General features: G+C 31.8%; 2 protein-coding genes across 7 annotated transcripts; both read left to right on the forward strand.

The window, feature by feature from the left end:
• The first annotated feature begins 3,537 nt into the window (after positions 1-3,537).
• On the forward strand, positions 3,538-8,247 carry LOC105109811 (uncharacterized). Of its 6 annotated transcripts, none has more exons than XM_011004641.1 (3): positions 3,538-3,883; positions 4,996-7,365; positions 7,767-8,247. In XM_011004641.1, the coding sequence occupies exon 2, from the start codon at positions 5,081-5,083 to the stop codon at positions 7,328-7,330; it is 2,250 nt and encodes a 749-aa protein (XP_011002943.1). In that variant the 5' UTR covers positions 3,538-3,883; positions 4,996-5,080; the 3' UTR covers positions 7,331-7,365; positions 7,767-8,247. The 6 variants fall into 6 exon arrangements, with proteins under 6 accessions (XP_011002943.1, XP_011002944.1, XP_011002945.1 ...); XM_011004642.1 differs by lacking the exon at positions 7,767-8,247 and adding an exon at positions 4,559-4,618 and having other exon boundaries at positions 5,051-7,723; XM_011004640.1 differs by lacking the exon at positions 7,767-8,247 and adding an exon at positions 4,535-4,618 and having other exon boundaries at positions 3,539-3,883; positions 4,996-7,723.
• Positions 8,248-12,307: 4,060 nt separating this feature from the next.
• On the forward strand, positions 12,308-14,753 carry LOC105109813 (major pollen allergen Ole e 10-like). Its single transcript, XM_011004645.1, has 4 exons — positions 12,308-12,601; positions 13,530-13,868; positions 14,230-14,260; positions 14,437-14,753. Exons 1-4 carry the CDS (start codon positions 12,547-12,549, stop codon positions 14,534-14,536), a joined length of 525 nt encoding a protein of 174 aa, XP_011002947.1. The 5' UTR covers positions 12,308-12,546; the 3' UTR covers positions 14,537-14,753.
• The last annotated feature ends 3,343 nt before the right edge of the window (positions 14,754-18,096 follow it).

An 18,096-nucleotide genomic window follows, 5' to 3' on the forward strand; every position in this document is an offset into this window, starting at 1 on the left:
ATTAGCGGTTCTCATGGTGTCACGTCCTTGATATGTACTCCAATTTCGTTCATGGATTTAAGAACATATCTCCGATGTCTCCGGAAGATTATTCACTACTTCTGATGTGGAGTCAGAGATTTAGGAGCTTTTAAATGTTATGATTCTTGTATGATGAAATAGAAATAAAGCTACTAGATTCTGATTATCAACAATTCTTAATTCTCTTAAAGATAATACATAAATTGTATAAATAGTAACTAAATTAACTTCAAATAAAATTTTGAATCTTGTCTAGATAAAAAAACAAAAAATAAAGAAAATTTCAAAACAACAACTCTTAGATTTAATTTTAGCATGATCCTAAGCTAGTAGAGTAAAATTTTAGAGTATTTGAATAAAAATTATAATTGTTTTTATCAAAAAAGCTTGTTTAACTCATTAAAACAAAAATCACTCAATAAATATCTCGTGTCAATATATTTAAAATAAATATTATTAGGTGATAGAGTTGATAAATTTTCGATCTCATAGGATTAATTTAAATAGTAAGGAGTGGACTAATTTAGTTTTGAGATTTTAAGTATAAATTCTACCATTTCTCTTTTTAGATGATATATTTACTGTCAATCAATTTTACTATCTTAAAATTGAGTTATGATATAGGTGTGTTTATACGTGAACTCATTTGATATTGTAATAGCTTGTATTTTTCAAAGTATTTTTAAAATTATTGTTTGCTTGAAAAATATCATATTGATTTTTTCTTAGGTATTTTTTGATGATTTTAATATACTAATTTCAAAATTAAAACATTAAAAAATATTATTTTGATGTAATTTTTTATTGAATTTTATATCTTCTAAATATATGAATTTAGCTTATTTATCAATTGCATTCAAATGAGAGAGAGAGAGAGGGAGGGATAGTTAGATTCACATTAATTTCTTTCTTTTTAGTGGAATAGATCATAATGGTTTACATCTGATTTACTTTAATACCAGTTTTCGTCTGCCGAGTTAAACAGACTAGACTGCCCAAGGCTTCTGCTTTGAATCGCTGAACTTTGTTTTCAGACAAGGGATGGAAGGGTTTCACTTGACTTGTGTCGGCATGTAGGATTTGGCCGGCAAATATGGAGCTTAGAGACACCGTTCAGGGCCTCAGCAAATGAGTGGCTACTTTTTTTTTAGCTTTCTGACTTAACTTTTGTGTCAAGATTACCTTACTGTGTTAATTACATCATCACTGACAACAAGGTTGGATTGATTCATTAAAGGGTATTAAAAAAACCCAGATAGGAAGTCTGCTGTTCATTCCACTGTGCATCCACACCACTGCATTCTGGATTCGCAGCCGCACAATTTTTGTTTTTGTTCTTTCAGTTATGTTTTTTTTTTATTATTATTTATCATTCCATAAGGTTTTGTTCGAGATTAGCTTTAATAATTTGTTTTGACAAGTTTAATGTGGGGTTCTTGAAGAATTAAAAAACATTCTTTTATTAGATTGATGCTTCATTTTATAAAAAATTGTTTGGATATTTTGGTTTTTGAAAGAATTAAAAATAAGAAGGATTATAATTGAAAAATTAGAAAAAAAAATGCAGCCCTCTTCGTCCCTAAAGGGAAGAAGAGAAGAAATACACCGCCGTCAAGCATTGTTGTTGAAGGCCACCGTTTGAGCTCGAAGAAAGCCACATGTTTCTCCTCCAATGCGGTGGCCTTTCTCATGCATGTCTTTTTAATACGGTGGTTTGGATTGTTTTTAGATTTGATAAATAGATTTAGTTATGTTAAGTAAATGTTTATATAATTTAATTTAAAATTCATAATATTTAAAAAGTAGTTCTTGATATTTTAAAATTAATCTATTAAATTAATAAGTTTAATAATATTATCAAAAAATTCTCTACATTTTAATATTTTTTATCTTTAAATAAACAACCTTGGAACAACATTGTGTTGAAATTATTTTTTTATTATATTAAATTTTAACTTGATATTTTATTAATTTATATTTATTATTTTAAAAAAATAAAAATTATCTCACAAGAACATTAATGAAACCTTGAATTCATGCTAATGGAAGTCACTTAGGACTTAAAAACTAGCTTAAATTAGGATTTTAGATAAATCAAAATAAAAACGGAATTGATAAAATTTAATTAATTTAGTCGGGTTTATTAATGACCTGTTGAATTGAAAATCCTATGGGTCATCACTAAGAATTATTTTTTTAAAAAGTCGAAACATCATCATTATAATAAATATATTTAACCTAATGATCAGCTAATTGAACCGATGAATTATGCAAATTGATATCAACAACGACATCTAACTTTCAATAAATAAATAAATAATTTAACCTTTTTTTTTTTTAAGGGTTGAAGCATCATGTTTAAAAACCTCCAACGACAATATTCGCTTCCAAAATACATGACTTGCCTTACTTTGTCTTGCATGAGGCTATTGCTTACATATCTGCCATAAATAATGCATGCAAATGCCGTTCTATCTAATGAGTATATATTATAAAACATTTCATGATTCAAATAAAAAACCTACGATCAAAGATTAATGAAGCGTTTGAAAACACGGGTTAATTCATTAAAAAAATTAATTTTTTTTATTATAGAATTAATTATTTTATATTTTAGATTGTTTTAATATGCTAATCTTAAAAATATTTAAAAAAATAAAAAAATTATTTTGATATATTTTAACATTAAAAATACTTTAAAAATAATCACAAATATATTTCTAAATAAGTCTAAGTCGATAATGTATGACTATTTAATTCAAAAGAAAATTTCACAATTATAGTTTAAACACTTTATGAGTAAATTATTAGCTATTCTCTTAATTCTTGGCATTCAAATTTTATAAAATATTGGAGGAAACTAATATTACTCTAGAAAATCTCAAATCTTAGTTGAGTTATTCAAGTAACTATTCTTATGACATAAATATATCATTTCTTTTAATATAACTATGTATACAAAAATATACTTCAATCATTCAAGAATCTTATTATTTGATATGAAAATATTAATATTTCTAGAGAATTTAGATATTTTTTTAGAACTTCACTCCCTTAGCTAATGTACAACTATATTTTTGGTGATCATATTGAGTAATTTGTTGCATTAAACAATGTTATTCTATCATAATATGAGGAAAGAAGAGGAACACTTGTCATGTTTTGATATATAACTTGAAAGAATGATATGCTAAGAAAAAGAGAGTTTATTGTACTAAGAACTTATTTATTTTAAAGGTCCAACTCAATTTTTTCTATGGTACCATTAGTTATTCAATATAAAATAAAAAAAACAATATATATATATATATATATCCAAATTTAATAATATTTATATTTTATTAATTATTCATAAATAAAATAATTATAAAAAGAATATCAATACCTATCAAATTCAAGTTGAATTGAAATCCCTAAAACTTACCTCCAAAGTAAATACCCACAAAGCCTCAATTTCCATTATAAAATTCCTAAAGAGAAAACAGTAATTCCAAAAAACCCCAAAGTGAAAAACACCCTTATGAAATTTCATTGACATAAATACCCTCTTTCTCTCTTATCCCCAAATTCTGTATTTTCCTTCTCAGCCCTTACAAACCCTACACTCCCTCTTCTGCCCTTCTCTTCTCCTTGCCCTTCTACTCTCCCTCTCTCCCTTTGTTTTTATTTTCCCGATCTTCTCCCTCCTCCCTTACCCGCCAATTTTCAAATTCTACTCTTCAATTTTTCTTTCTCCAAACGCATTGATTAACCCTAATTTTATTTGTTTGTTCGATCTGTACTTGGACCTGTCCCTACACTCGATAAGTTCAGATTTTGATCAGTGCTCACTTCATATTTTGCCATGTTTGCTGTGTTCAAGGTTGGTTTTTTCTCTTCTGGGTTCTGATGGATGTTGATCTGGTTTTCAACTAGGGTTTTGAATTTTGATTGACTTTTGTACTGTGGGTTGTTATGGTTAATCTCTTGAAGTAATTGTTTGGGGTTATGTTTCCTATAGTTTGGAGCAAAACCCCGTTCTTGTTTATTTTGCTATTAAAAAGGTTTGTTTTTCATGTCCTGGTACGGAGGTTTTTTTCTCTCTCTCAGTGTGTTCTTTGATTTTTTTTTTAATGAGGATCTTCAGTCTCCATTATGTTCTTATGAGTGCTTTAAGTGATGGTATTTTTTTGGTTTTTGCTTCAAGGCATTTTTTTTTTTTTGCTGATAGTTGTGGAAGGGAATGTGTAAATGATGACTGTTGTTTTCTTCTTTCTCAGTTGGACATGATTTCTGACTGAAAATGTTGAGTTTTGAGTTTGGTGTTCATTAATGGTTCAGGCTTTTTGAGATAATTGAGTTAAACCTTAAAAGAAAGACAATTATGAAAAGCTCAAACTTGGTTTCCTGTCTTGTTTTGATTCCTGGCAAGTGGGGGTTGTCTTATAACCGAGTTAAGTTTTTGTTTAGCTCCTTTAATTGGCTGGTTCATTAAAATTTTGTTGATTAATGACTTAGTGTCTCTTACATTCAGTTCCCATGTTGTTGATATGTGAAGGTTGTGGAAGTTAATGTTTCTGTGGGCACTTTGGAGGTGTTGAATTCTTTTGCTTGTGAGGTAATGCTATTTTGAGAAGTGAAAGATTGGGAATGCGGTTTAGGTTGTCTGTTCCTTTTGTGTGTGTATATGTATGATGGTCTCTCTGCATTTAATTATCACAGGAGAAAAAATAGTTTCCTTTTCTCATTTTGTATACAATTGCAATCGCAATTTTACTAGGAGGGATAAAAAAGTGACAGTCTTCTTAAAGTTTCTCGCGGGGGTGTCCGGGGTGGGTGGGTTTACTGATTTAATTTCACCTTTTTGCATGTATTTTGTGTTTGCATCCTTTTATCTGGACTTTTGTTGTGAGCCATGTTTGTGCTTAAGCTTTGAGTATGAATGCGGAAGATGTTGAATGGACTATTGAAAATACGGTTCTATTCACTTGACAGGGTACCGTATCTGTTTATAATTGATAGTTTGTTCTGGGGGGCTGATTTGTTACAGCTGTTGATATATTGTGATTGATTCATTTCGATGGCTAACCATGACCTGATACTTGGGAAAAGTCACAATCTAGGGCTCAGGCAGAATCAACAGCTGGTCCTAGGCCATGATCACAGTTTGGGTCTAGGCCAGAACCATGATTTGGAACTGGGGCAAGCACATGAACATCATTTGGGTTTGGCACATGAACATGAATTGGATTTAGGACATCCTCATGATGATGAAATGGGTTTGGGACAGAGCCAGAATGACGAAGGGGAAGCTGTTCACAATTATGGGCATGGGAACGATTTAGGTATTGATCGAAAACCTGAACAGGGAGATCATGAGCTGGCTCTTACTGTACAGAACCATGAGTTAGCTTTATCAGAGAACAATGAATTGGTTGTTTCAGAAAACCAAGAACTTGATGACAACCTGCAACTAACTGTGGACGAGGATCAGGAAATGGGTTTGGAACATGCTCAGGGTTTGACTATTGAGGAGTCCCAGCTTATAGTCCATAGTCCTGTTATTCAGGCCCGTACCCTTTCAATAGCTCCTAATTATGAGCTGGCAGTGGGGCAAGAGTTCCCAGATGTCTTCAGCTGCCGCAGGGCGTTGAGGGATACAGCAATTGCCCTTCACTTTGAAATGCAGACAATAAAATCTGACAAGACACGTTTCACAGCTAAATGTGCAAGTGAGGGATGTCCCTGGCGCATACATGCAGCAAAGCTCCCAGGTGTTCCAACTTTCACAATTAGGACCATTCATGAGTCCCATACATGTGGAGGAATTTCTCATCTTGGCCATCAGCAAGCTTCAGTTCAATGGGTTGCAAACTCTGTGGAGCAACGGCTTAAGGAGAATCCTAATTACAAGCCAAAGGAGATATTAGAAGAGATTCACCGGGTACATGGCATCACTTTATCATACAAGCAAGCTTGGAGAGGCAAGGAACGCATCATGGCCGCTATGCGTGGATCCTTTGAAGAAGGGTATCGCTTGCTTCCCCAGTATTGTGACCAGGTTAAACGGACAAATGCTGGGAGTATTGCATCTGTATATGGTAACCCAACAGATAATTGCTTCCAGCGTCTCTTCATATCATTTCAGGCATCGATTTATGGTTTTCTGAATGCTTGTCGGCCTCTCCTTGGGCTTGATAGGACTTTTTTGAAGAGTAAGTACCTCGGTACTTTATTTCTTGCCACTGGCTTTGATGGGGATGGAGCTCTTTTTCCCCTGGCATTTGGTGTTGTTGATGAAGAGACTGAAGAGAATTGGATGTGGTTTCTATCCGAACTTCATAGCCTCCTTGAGATTAATACTGAAAACATGCCGAGGCTAACAATTCTGTCAGACCGGCAGAAGGGCATTGTAGATGGAGTGGAAGCAAATTTTCCGACTGCTTTTCATGGATTTTGCATGCGTCACTTGAGTGAAAGCTTCCGCAAAGAGTTCAATAACACAATGCTTGTCAACCTTCTATGGGAAGCTGCTCATGCTCTAACTGTCATTGAATTTGAGGCAAAAATTCTAGAGATTGAGGAGATATCACAAGATGCTGCATATTGGATAAGAAGAATTCCCCCTCGGTTGTGGGCTACTGCTTATTTTGAAGGTACTCGGTTTGGACACTTGACAGCCAATATAGTTGAATCATTGAATACTTGGATTTTGGAAGCGTCCGGGCTTCCAATAATTCAGATGATGGAATGCATTAGGAGGCAACTAATGACCTGGTTCAATGAACGCCGAGAGACCAGTATGCAGTGGACATCAATACTTGTGCCTTCTGCTGAGAGGCGTGTTGCAGAGGCTTTGGAGCGTGCACGCACTTATCAGGTGCTTCGCGCTAATGAAGCTGAATTTGAAGTTATATCTCATGAAGGAACAAATATTGTGGATATTCGGAACCGCTGTTGCCTTTGCCGTGGCTGGCAACTATATGGTTTACCTTGTGCACATGCTGTGGCAGCACTCCTCTCTTGCAGGCAGAATGTGCATCGGTTTACAGAGAGTTGTTTCACTGTTGCAACTTATCGAAAGACTTACTCACAAACCATTCATCCAATTCCCGATAAAAGTCTCTGGACAGAGCTGTCTGATGGGGACCCAAATTCCAACAAGGCTATTGAGGTTGTCATTAATCCACCCAAATCCCTTCGACCACCTGGTCGTCCAAGAAAGAAGCGAGTCCGAGCAGAAGATCGTGGTCGTGTGAAGCGAGTTGTGCATTGCAGCCGTTGTAATCAGACAGGCCATTTTAGAACAACATGTGCAGCACCCATCTAATCTGTGACTGAATGTGGTGATTGCTTCTGTATCTGGTACGCCAATCCTGTGCAAAAATATTCTGTCATCTTTTTTTAGTCCTTTGTAGTCTGTGATAGCTGTTAGATGTGCATGTAGAAGCTCTATTTATTATCTGCAACAGTTTAATGAATTATAAGCTTTATCATCTTAAATGTAAGTTCACCTCAAAAATAAAAAGTTATGGATGATTGCATTGATAATTGTAGCTTTCAATATCAAGATAGTGATTCTCGGTCTTGTCATTCTGGAATTCGTCCTTCTTAGTTAAGTCTAGTCATGGTCTGAGGCTCTGATGCTACTATGTATTGTAAAATTTTTCTAGGCTTGAGCTGGCCACTATTAATGTAGCTAATGATTCTTATTTTTTTATTATATTTCCGGACTCTCATCTTTGCGTTTTGAAACTGTAAAAAAGAGCAGTCTGAAATCTTTGTTTGAACAAGGCTTGCTGACCCTCTGTAACTCCAAGCTGCTTAGATCTGATCTTGGCACAGAAAGTGCCAAACGAAAGCAGAAATGGGTTGTTCGTATGCCTTATGGGTGGCAGAAATGTTAATAGCAAGTATTTGATCGGATGAACTCCTGTTATCTCAGGCAACAAGAATTTTTTGTTCATGATGTAGTAAGGTGGCTGAATGACAATCAGTGCCTAAATGCACTTCAACCGCTACTTTCCACGTACCGATCCTCTGATAGGATTGCACCAACGGCAAAGCGTTTGATGTAGAATCCCTCAACCACATCACGAGGCATGTACACGTGCCCTGAAGCATTAATGGACTTAAATAGCTCTCGGTTAAGCTGGTTTGTGCGTCCAGGATCTGGGATTACTTAATAATAACATTCAGGAATCCCATTTTCATTCATCTTATTACTCGTTGCAGAATGCAAAGCCCAATGCGAAATTTCTAGGAACTACAACTTCATAAAACCTGCCTGGCTCATGACTTGGCTCAAGATTTGGATTATGAGTTGAGTTTCAAGATTAATTAAAAAAAAAACTTGAATCAGTTTTAGAAGGTTTTTTTTTTTAAAAAAAAAATATAAAATCAAGTGTCATTCGAGTTATGATCATATTAAATAGGTTGCAAGTTGATCTATCAGGTGGACCTGCAATTCTCACCTGATCTGACAAGAAATCTTGTTTAAGCCATCTTTTGAGTCAGTAAATCATTGAATTAACTCAGTTGAAGCAAAGCCATATCTTGAGTTGGTAGGTTATTGAATTAACTTGTAGGGTTGTATCATGTTTAATAACATATTTTGCATGACTTTACTGTAAAACTGTGACAAATATTCCCATAAAGATGTCTTTTGTACCATTAACCTTTGTTAACATAAATGAAATTACTAACATGTACTAGAAGATACTAGTTTATTTTTCTTCGCTATTATTGCTGCATATATATAAAAAAATTGAATATAAAAATTAATATATAGATTGTTGAAAACTTTTTGAAATTATTATTAAACTTAGTATAACAGTTGAAAAATAAAACCGATCCATGTCTTTTAGATGTATTATAATGTTAGAAAAAATTACATAGCAATATATTAATACATTGAAGCAACAAAACCCAAAAATAAAAGAAATATGTGAAGTATGATCGAATTAATTAGCGTTGCCTTTTAACCAAGTGAGACAATATAATCGTTGATTCTAATCAAACGCTTGACTAGGTAAGTGTGATGACTTTGGTTTGTCTACAAAATCATGGAATCCTTGTCCTAGCATGCCTCCCATTCTGGAGCCAAAGGGCTCCTATACACCATGGATGGGTACTATAATACTATAATACTTTGAATTATAATAATGGAATTATGCTTTTGTTCCTAAAAAAATAATTTAAAATGGCTTACAGGGGTAGATTTATATTTTAACAGGGTTTATTTATTAATCTACAATTATTGAGGGATATTTTTGTCATTTTATAAACTTTTTCTACAAAGAATTTATTTTAGTACCCTTAAAAGCAAAATTCCACTTAAGTATAGAGGTTATTCTTGGTTTTTTACTTTTAAAAAAACCAATGCAATAACTCTATCATCCTTAAAATAAAATTTCTTAGGGTGAATTTGTAATTTCAATTTGATATTTTAGAAATCACTATTTGGTCGGGTGGTAATATTGCTTTTGATACATAAAAGTTAAAAATAAAAAAATAAACAAAACATTGTTAATATATACATAACATGTATCAACCACATTCTTGTCTTCTAATGAATCATGTGGTTGAGTCCCATGGTGGATAAATTTATTCCATCGTGTCATTTGATACATTTCAACATTCTCTTTTTTCATGGATTATGCATATATAGTGATTATGTCTAATTTAACACCATTTTAATTCTCCTTTTTGTTTTTCTCTTATTTGCATCGATTTACGTGTTGCTCATGAAAAAATCACAGCAACTCTTAAATTTATTTTTTCTTTAAATTTAGTCTATGTTTTACTTGTTTTTTTTTTTTTTGAAAAATCACTTCAAATTAAAAAGGTTTTTCAATTTTATTCTCATTTAGTTTTTCATCGCTCAAATTTGATCTCTACTTTTTTTTTATTTGAGATGACTTAGAAATTTTATTTGTTTCTTGCAATTTCATTCTTATGTTTTTTTTTTCATGTTTGGTTTTCATTCCTTTTAATCCTTAGAGATTTTATTAGCCTCGAAAGCCTCACCAAAGAGTCGTGTTAGTTCAAAATTGCATTGGAGAGGTAGAAGATCCAAAATTAATCCCTAAAGATTTTGTGAGGCCTAGAACCCCTACTATAGATATACTGATAAGAATTGTATGGTAGGGATTCAATTATTTTATTTTCAAAATAAACTTACTTTCTATTAAAGATAATGCTTCTTGAGTTAATTTGTTGAGCTTTAGAAAGCTTAAAAAGTTTGGAGTGGAACAAAAGAATTGATAACTGAGTTTCATCTCATGGTAGCTAAAGAAAGTGTTTTTAGAATATTGATTATATATATGCGTATCGCAATGGTGTTAGCAACTCCTGAAAGTACTTAATGAGTGTGGAGGTAAAATAATCTCCAAGTAATCATTCTACTTAGCCTTTTTTTTTTTTGTAATGTAATTATATATAAGCGCAGGGAGTAGCAAATGGCAATGATATTGTGGTTAAGTGAAAATTCATCACATGTTCTGGCTTAAATGTATCATTAAATGACCAATAAATCTTAAAAGCAAAGCTTGGAAAGAAACAAATGGTTTTAGACTAGTTTTCTACAAACTACACTAAACAATGATATACTAAAAAATCAAAGTAGCTTAATAATAAAATTTATGTTTTGAATAATCAATTAATCATTTAGAAATCTGATTCATTCTTTCTAGTCAATATGACTGACAACCTCACATAAAAAACCAAGATGATTAGTAGATAATATATAGTAAGCTAAGCTGTCTAGTAGGTTAAGAACCTGTATAAAATCCTTTATGGTAGATATAAAACTCTTAATTGCTTAAATAAGAATTGTTGTAGTGAAAGAAAAAGAGTGCAATGATATTATAAAGAGAAAAACTTTAAAAATATACATGCAATAAATAATAAAAATTATAAAACTAAAGTTTAAAGGATTCATAAGATATTTATAATCTATAATTTTTTTTTGAAGAAAAATACTAAAGAATCAGTTCACTTTTATAAATTAAATTAAGATGATATTTGAAGTTATATTTCATATAAAATAATATGTATTAAATTAATATAATTTTTTTAGAGGCATACATGGGGTAGCTAAAAAATTCTTAAAGAAATGTTGTTCTTAAAAAAGTTGCTTAGGTCCGTTTGAAGTAGAAAATAAGCCTTAGTGCACTGCCTAAGCCCAGCGTGAGGATGTGACCGAAATAGCGTTGTGAGAAATGGAAAGAATCCGTGATAACTTGAACTCACAAAGGACATGTCGTTGTAACTCGGAAAGACTGGCCTTAAAATGCTTTTTGTTGCTGGACTGTGACTCACCTTTAAAGAATCATGCTATATTTATATTTTATTTTGCCCCCTAAGGTTTCCAGAGTTCCTGAATTCCCCCCTACACTTTTTTCTTTCAATTGTCTCCCTATAAGATAATTATAATTAAATATATTTACATACTATACTATTTTTCCAAATTATAAATGAATTGTTTTGTAATTGAATTTTAATTTTAATTTTAGGACAATTATCCTAATCAGTATTGCTCATTCAATAAATTTGTAAAAAAGTAAAATTAATTCATTTGATTTCTTATTTGCTACTTGTGTCAATTTTTAGATCAAATGTGGTGTATAATAGGTTTAGATTGGTGTAACAAGTTTTATGAATTTTTTTTTTTAGATTAACGTGGGTGTCTGGGCCAGCTTGCGCGCACCACGACTAATCCCACGGGCCCTGAAGTTAACGACCATGTAAGCCTCCAGTGGCCATCATATGAGCAACCAAGGACTCGAACCTGAGACCACAGAGGGAGCAAACCCCTTGATCCCAAGTTCTTACCACTTGACCACCACCTAGATGGTTAAGTTTTATGAATTTTGATATGATTGAAGGATAAACGTTTCATTAAGAATGCTGTTAGTTTAATTGATGAAGTGGGTGTTTGGTACTGTGGTATAAGATAATTTAAAAAAAATATTTTACTTGAAAAAAATATTTAAATAATTTTTATTTATTTTTGACACAACATATTAAAATCATTAAAAAATCACTAAAAAATATATTGATTTGATATTTTTTCAAGTGAATGAACCCTAAAGTAAAAGCCACCAAACTCCTAAATACCTGCAAAGAATTAAAACTTTCGGGAAACTTTTAGGGAGCTAATTGATACAAAACTAAGGTTTAGGGAAGGAATTGAAAAGCCTCCCAAACCTTAGGGGGGAAATTAAATGGATGTGAAAGCCTGAATTTCAGACTAGCATTTCATGCCTGTACAAGCCTCATATGGCCTGTCAAAGGCAGGCAAGTACTTTAGACGCTGAACCATTTCTTGCATCACGCTACTTGTGTTAAAGCCCAAAAAAGGGAAAGAACATAATTTCCCTTGAAGAAACTGCTGGATTCCCTTCACTCTCTTGGCAATGCTAACAAGATTTCCTTTATCAGTATTAATATCACTCTCATTAACACTCAGGTACCTTGCGAGTGTGTGTGTGTGTGTTTGTTGAGACTTAGTAGTGTTCTCATTAAGGCTTCGAAGAATTTACGATGAGAAACAAAGTACTGTTTTTGCCATGTCTCTTGTTGCTGCATTTTTATGTAGGTATGTTTTCTTCCTTGTTTTATAGTTTTTGCCTTGGTTTTGCTTGTTTCTGGTTAGTTCTTGTTATGGGTTTGGCTTGCTGGGCTACTGTTGAATTTCATCATGGCTTCCATGATGTAGGTTGGATTAGCTAGTATCCTCTGTCTTTGGTATTAACTTGATAAAAATGTACTGTTATAGTATAATTTTCCTCTTTTTGGCTGGTGGCCCAGGTTAGCTTCAAGATTTCTTTCTCTAGAGCCTGATTACCAGAATGCTTAGAGGATGGTGATGGTGTCTGTCCGCATTTTGACTGTTTATCCAAACTAACAGTTTCAAGCAATGTCCCTAGCTAACTCTGTGTTTTTGCCTTTTGGTTTTTCTAGATTTCCCATATCCCAAGCCCATTTAAACATTTTTAATCTAGTTTTATGTGTTTCAAGATACCAGCTACCAAGGAAACACACTTTCTTGAGAACCACAGGGGAGACATCAAACAAAAAAGAGTGTGCAGGAACACTTTACTTCCTAAGCGTGTCTTAGTTGATGCTGCAGGAACCTATTTGCGAGGCTGCTTATGGTACAAGAACAATTAATAAGTAAAGAGCATATTACAGCAGCTTTGTTTCCTTCTTCTTGCCCTTCCCCCCCTCTCTGTTGGCCTGGTTATGATCCAATCGATAAATCTCAAACGGCTGGTCCTGTGGTTAAGGAGACATGCTCATTTCTTTGATGTTTTAGGTTTGGATTTTAGGGTCGACGTTTAGAAGAATTTATTAAATTTTTATGAACGTAGGAGGTTGATGTGAAGAATTTGTACTGTGTGTCTTAGATTTCATTCCCTTCAGGATTACTGATAGAAATCTTGAATTGCATCATTGATGTTTCTGAGATCATCCCTTTTTAATTATTTTTTTGTCCCTTTGATTTTCTCTGTCCAAACATTTAGTCCTGACAATGGAGACTATAACGCAAGAGAAAGCAGAGGCTGCTATCCCAGTCACAACATTGTCACCTCCAGAGGGAAACACAACTTTTCTTGGTGGAACCTCATGGTGTGTAGCCCTCCCTGGTGTCTCTCAAATTGATTTACAGAACGCGTTAGACTGGGCCTGTGGTCTAGGCATGGCAGATTGTAAACCAATCCAACAGGGTGGAGCGTGTTTCGATCCTGACACACTTGTGTATCATGCCTCCTATGCTTTCAACAACTATTACCAACAAAATGGGAATTCTGATATAGCTTGCAATTTTGGAGGAACTGCCTCTGTAACCAACATTGATCCCAGTAAGAAAACACCTGGCTTAACATTCTCTCTTCTTTTACTCTTCTAATTTTCTGCTATTCTTGCTTCTCATGATGTAGAGAAGAGTAGGATTAGAATTCAATTCCTGTAGGAACTACAGATTTATGCATGAAATATCAACTTTGTGGGATTACAGAATTCAATTCAACATGAAATATCCTGTTGGAACTACAGATTTACTATAATATCAAACATATATTTACTCGTATTTTTTGTGGGATTCGGATGTGAGTGAGAAAGCAATACACGAAGGATATTTAATTATATCTCTCGACTCAAGTCTGCTCGAATAGCCAAGTATGCTCTTACCATACGACTAATCAACCCCATTTTATTGTGCAGGTCATGGAAAATGTAACTTTGCTTCACCTGGGTATGCTCTTCTGTTTTTCTTTCTAAATAGGATATACTTGTTCTCCTTTCACACACTTGGTTTTCTTTTCTTCTTTAAAAGAAAAAAGAATAGTGTGAAAGGGAACATATATACCAAGACAAGGAATCAAACATTAACATTCTAATGTCAGACACCTTTCTGGAGGGTTTTTGCAGATCCGTCCGGTCGTCAGCACCTTCTTCACTCAAGTGCAAAACAAGCTTTATATGGGTGAAGTTTGCTGGGATTTTGCTGCTTTTGTACTTGAGAAGATAATAATTGGTCGGTCAAGTTGTGAATGAAGTGGATAGTCAATATTGACTATGTCCTTTTACCAAACTTTATGTTATGGGAAGCCATAAGATCATGGTATTCTCTGTATTTTGCTAAGATTAGTACTTTGTAATTGGGTTTACAAAGATATTATTCATATCTTTGCTCATGGGTTAGGAATCTAATTTTGTTTATGCAATCAAATCTTCCCTTTTTGTCTCCCCAGTGTCTTATGTGCTTACTTCTTCTTTCCTTTCTTTCAAACTTCCCTAAATTCCATGGGACAGTTGTGCTAATTAAGTAGGATGATAATACCTATATCTATATTCTATTAATTACTCAACAAGTAAAGAATTTAAATATTTATACTTCATTCTTCTAAGAAAATTTATATGTGTATTCATTTTATATATATATATATAGAGAGAGAAAAGGGGGGGTTAGATTTGGATCAAGTTTTGAGTTAGGTTTAATAATATATATATATATAAAGAGAGAGAGAGGAAGGGAGGAAGAGGGGTTTAGATTTGGATCGAGTTTTGAGTTAGGTTTAATAATATTTATATATTATTTATTATTTATCATATAAAATAATTATTCAAAAAATAATTATTTAATTAGAACATGTCATGTTAAATCGATATCTATCATATTGATATCTATCATATTTAGATGATTGAATGTTATTTTTATAATTAAGGTAATGGAAGAGAAATCAAAGCCTTAGATTAAAATTTTAATCTTTTATTTCATAAGGGGTAAACTAAACACTTTTGAGGATGATGTAAATATGGTAGATGTGTCTTTAGCGTATACAAGTTAAATCTCGTTTGTTTTTTACTTGTTTCATATACTTCAAATAAAAACATAAAATCTAAAAGAAATATCTTTTCAGTAAATTTAGTTAATTTTAATTATTTCTTATCATTTTTATTTAGAAATAATCATAAAGAGTTAAACAATACAAAAATATATTAAAAAATTAAAAATTAAAAATATAATTGGATTGAAATTAGACCAATAATCAAGTATCATGGTAAAAAAAAACTAAGTTGGGACCATTTGGGTTATAAACGAAGATTCAGTTGAAGAGAAATTAAAGGAGAAGAACTTAGTCTAAATTCTATTGGGCTAAGATTAGAAAAACTCAAGAGCCAATGATGAGATTGAGACACGTGGACAAAATAAAAGCTTAATTAGAGATTTATTTAAAGAAAAAAATTAAAATTAAAAGTTAAATGGATCAAGTTGAATACTTCAAAGAACCAAGATGAATTTACACTAAGTGGTTAAATATGAAAATCTAAATTGCTTTAATTAGGGATATAATTGAAAAGACAAATCTAATTTAGGATAAATTCAATTAAAATTAGAAAAATTTAAAAACTAGGTATTCAATTAGTGGTATTTTCCAGCTATTCTTAGTATTTTTCCACCTGGTCAATTTTAAACCACAAATAATGATTCTTGTTATTTGCGTTTTATTTTTATTACGCACTTGATTTATATTTTGTATAAACTACAAATATTTTTTAGTAAACATTCTTATAAAAAAATATAATAATTAAGAAGATTAAAATAAAAAATAATTTTTTTATTAGTTTATAATATTTTGATCATTAGCTATAATAATTTGGGCTTAGTTAACCCGATCCCATCAAGACCAATTAAATAAGAGCAATAGCCTTTAATTTCTTTTTTGTTTTTATTTTTTTTAAGTTAAATAAAATAAATATGTTAAATCCTAATAATTTTATTTATCATTTTTGATCTAATATCCATTTAAAAAACAGTTTAATTGACAAGTCTCAATTTAATTGAAGATTCAATGGCTTAGAAAAATAGATTTTTCATGAACTTTTCATGATTATCGATCACTTTTATTAATAAAAACATCTAATTAAATACAAATTGACATGTTAGAGTTCTAATTATGATTAAAAAAAATAAGTTGCAAGATTGATTCTATAGCTTGAGGATTTCCATGAGGTAGCCCCAAACAAAAGTCACCAGTTATTGATACTTTACATTGATGATTGGGATTTTTAGACTGATTTTTAATAAAAATAAGAAGAGAATTTACATGGTTAAAATATGAGATTAACTTGTAACCCGATGAGTCTAATTAAGAATTTTTTAATATCTTTTAAAAATAACATTTTTTAATTATTTAAAATTTAGATTAATTCTGGTTTAACCAGATAAACGCTTAGTATTCCGGATCAGATTTAAAAACTACGGTGCAGTTTACTTCAACGTCGTTTGCTCGATGCAAAGACAATGTCACCATCATGAGAAATTGGGAGATGACATGCAATGAAGACAAGCTACAAATGGCCATGAAAGATCAAAGCACTCTTTGCTATGATGGTGACCCGACTCACTGGTGAATCTAGGAATTTGAATCGACAGCATGGCCTGCATTCGTTTAGATCAAAGAGGCATGACATCCTATGTTCATGATTATTAACAAAAAAAAAAAACTAAAAAAAGAAGATTTTATTATATTTTTCCTCACAAAAACAAAATAAGTTCAAATATTTTTTAATTTTTTTAATTTTAATTTTTAATATAAAATTAATTAAGTATTAAGTTTTATAATTTATTTTAATTTATTTTTTATAAAGTTATTTTTATTTCATGATTTGAATCATAAGTTTAATAAATTAAATCTAGTTAACTCAAGTTATACTCTTTTTTTTTTGTGTTTTTTGAGTTTCAAAACTTATTAAAAATTAGATTTAATAATTATTTTATCTTACTTTTTATAAAATTATTGTAAGCTCATGCAATACCAGCATAAACCTAGTGAGTATACTTAACATCTTCCATTAGAAATAGCATCAGCAATTCATTTCCTCCTTGTTTGCTCAATGCAAAGACAAAGTCATCCTCCTTACAATCTACAATGAGAATTTGGGAGATGATATGCAACGACGACAAGGCTACGAAGGGCAGCGAAAGAACAGAGCACTCCTTGCTGTGATGGTGACCTGACTTGCAGGTTGAATCCCCAGCAGGGCCTGCATGCAATCGTTCAAATCTTTACATCCTGTGTGCCAAACAGGTTGGAAAAGCACAAGACGAGCGTCTTGCATTCTAGCTTTTGGTTCCCGTTCTGAAATAAAAGGATCGATGGTCCCTAAAGAAAAAAGAAAAAAAAATATTTATAATTGAATTTTTATGTTAATTTATTGTTTTAAAATAATTTATAAGTTTCAGATTTGTATTTTTCACTTATATATGTTTTTTCAATGTTATCTTACAAGATTTACATTTTTGTTTTGTATCATATCTAACCATTAGACAGCTAAATTTAATAATAAAAACTCGTTATTTTTATATTTTTCTTTTTTTATATCCAATATGTGATAATTAAATTGGAATAAAATAAATCGTAGAAGATTAATACATAAATTCCTCATTTTTATATTAGAGTGACATTTAAATCATATGAATATGAAATAATATATTGCATCATTACTAGCCATGTATTTCCTCAAATTTCCTAGTATTTGACATATAATTTATTTTAAAATATTTGGATAGGTAAATTTATTTTG

This window comes from Populus euphratica, unplaced genomic scaffold (assembly GCF_000495115.2).
Source record: "Populus euphratica unplaced genomic scaffold, PopEup_1.0 scaffold231.1, whole genome shotgun sequence".
Taxonomy (NCBI): Eukaryota; Viridiplantae; Streptophyta; class Magnoliopsida; order Malpighiales; family Salicaceae; genus Populus; species Populus euphratica.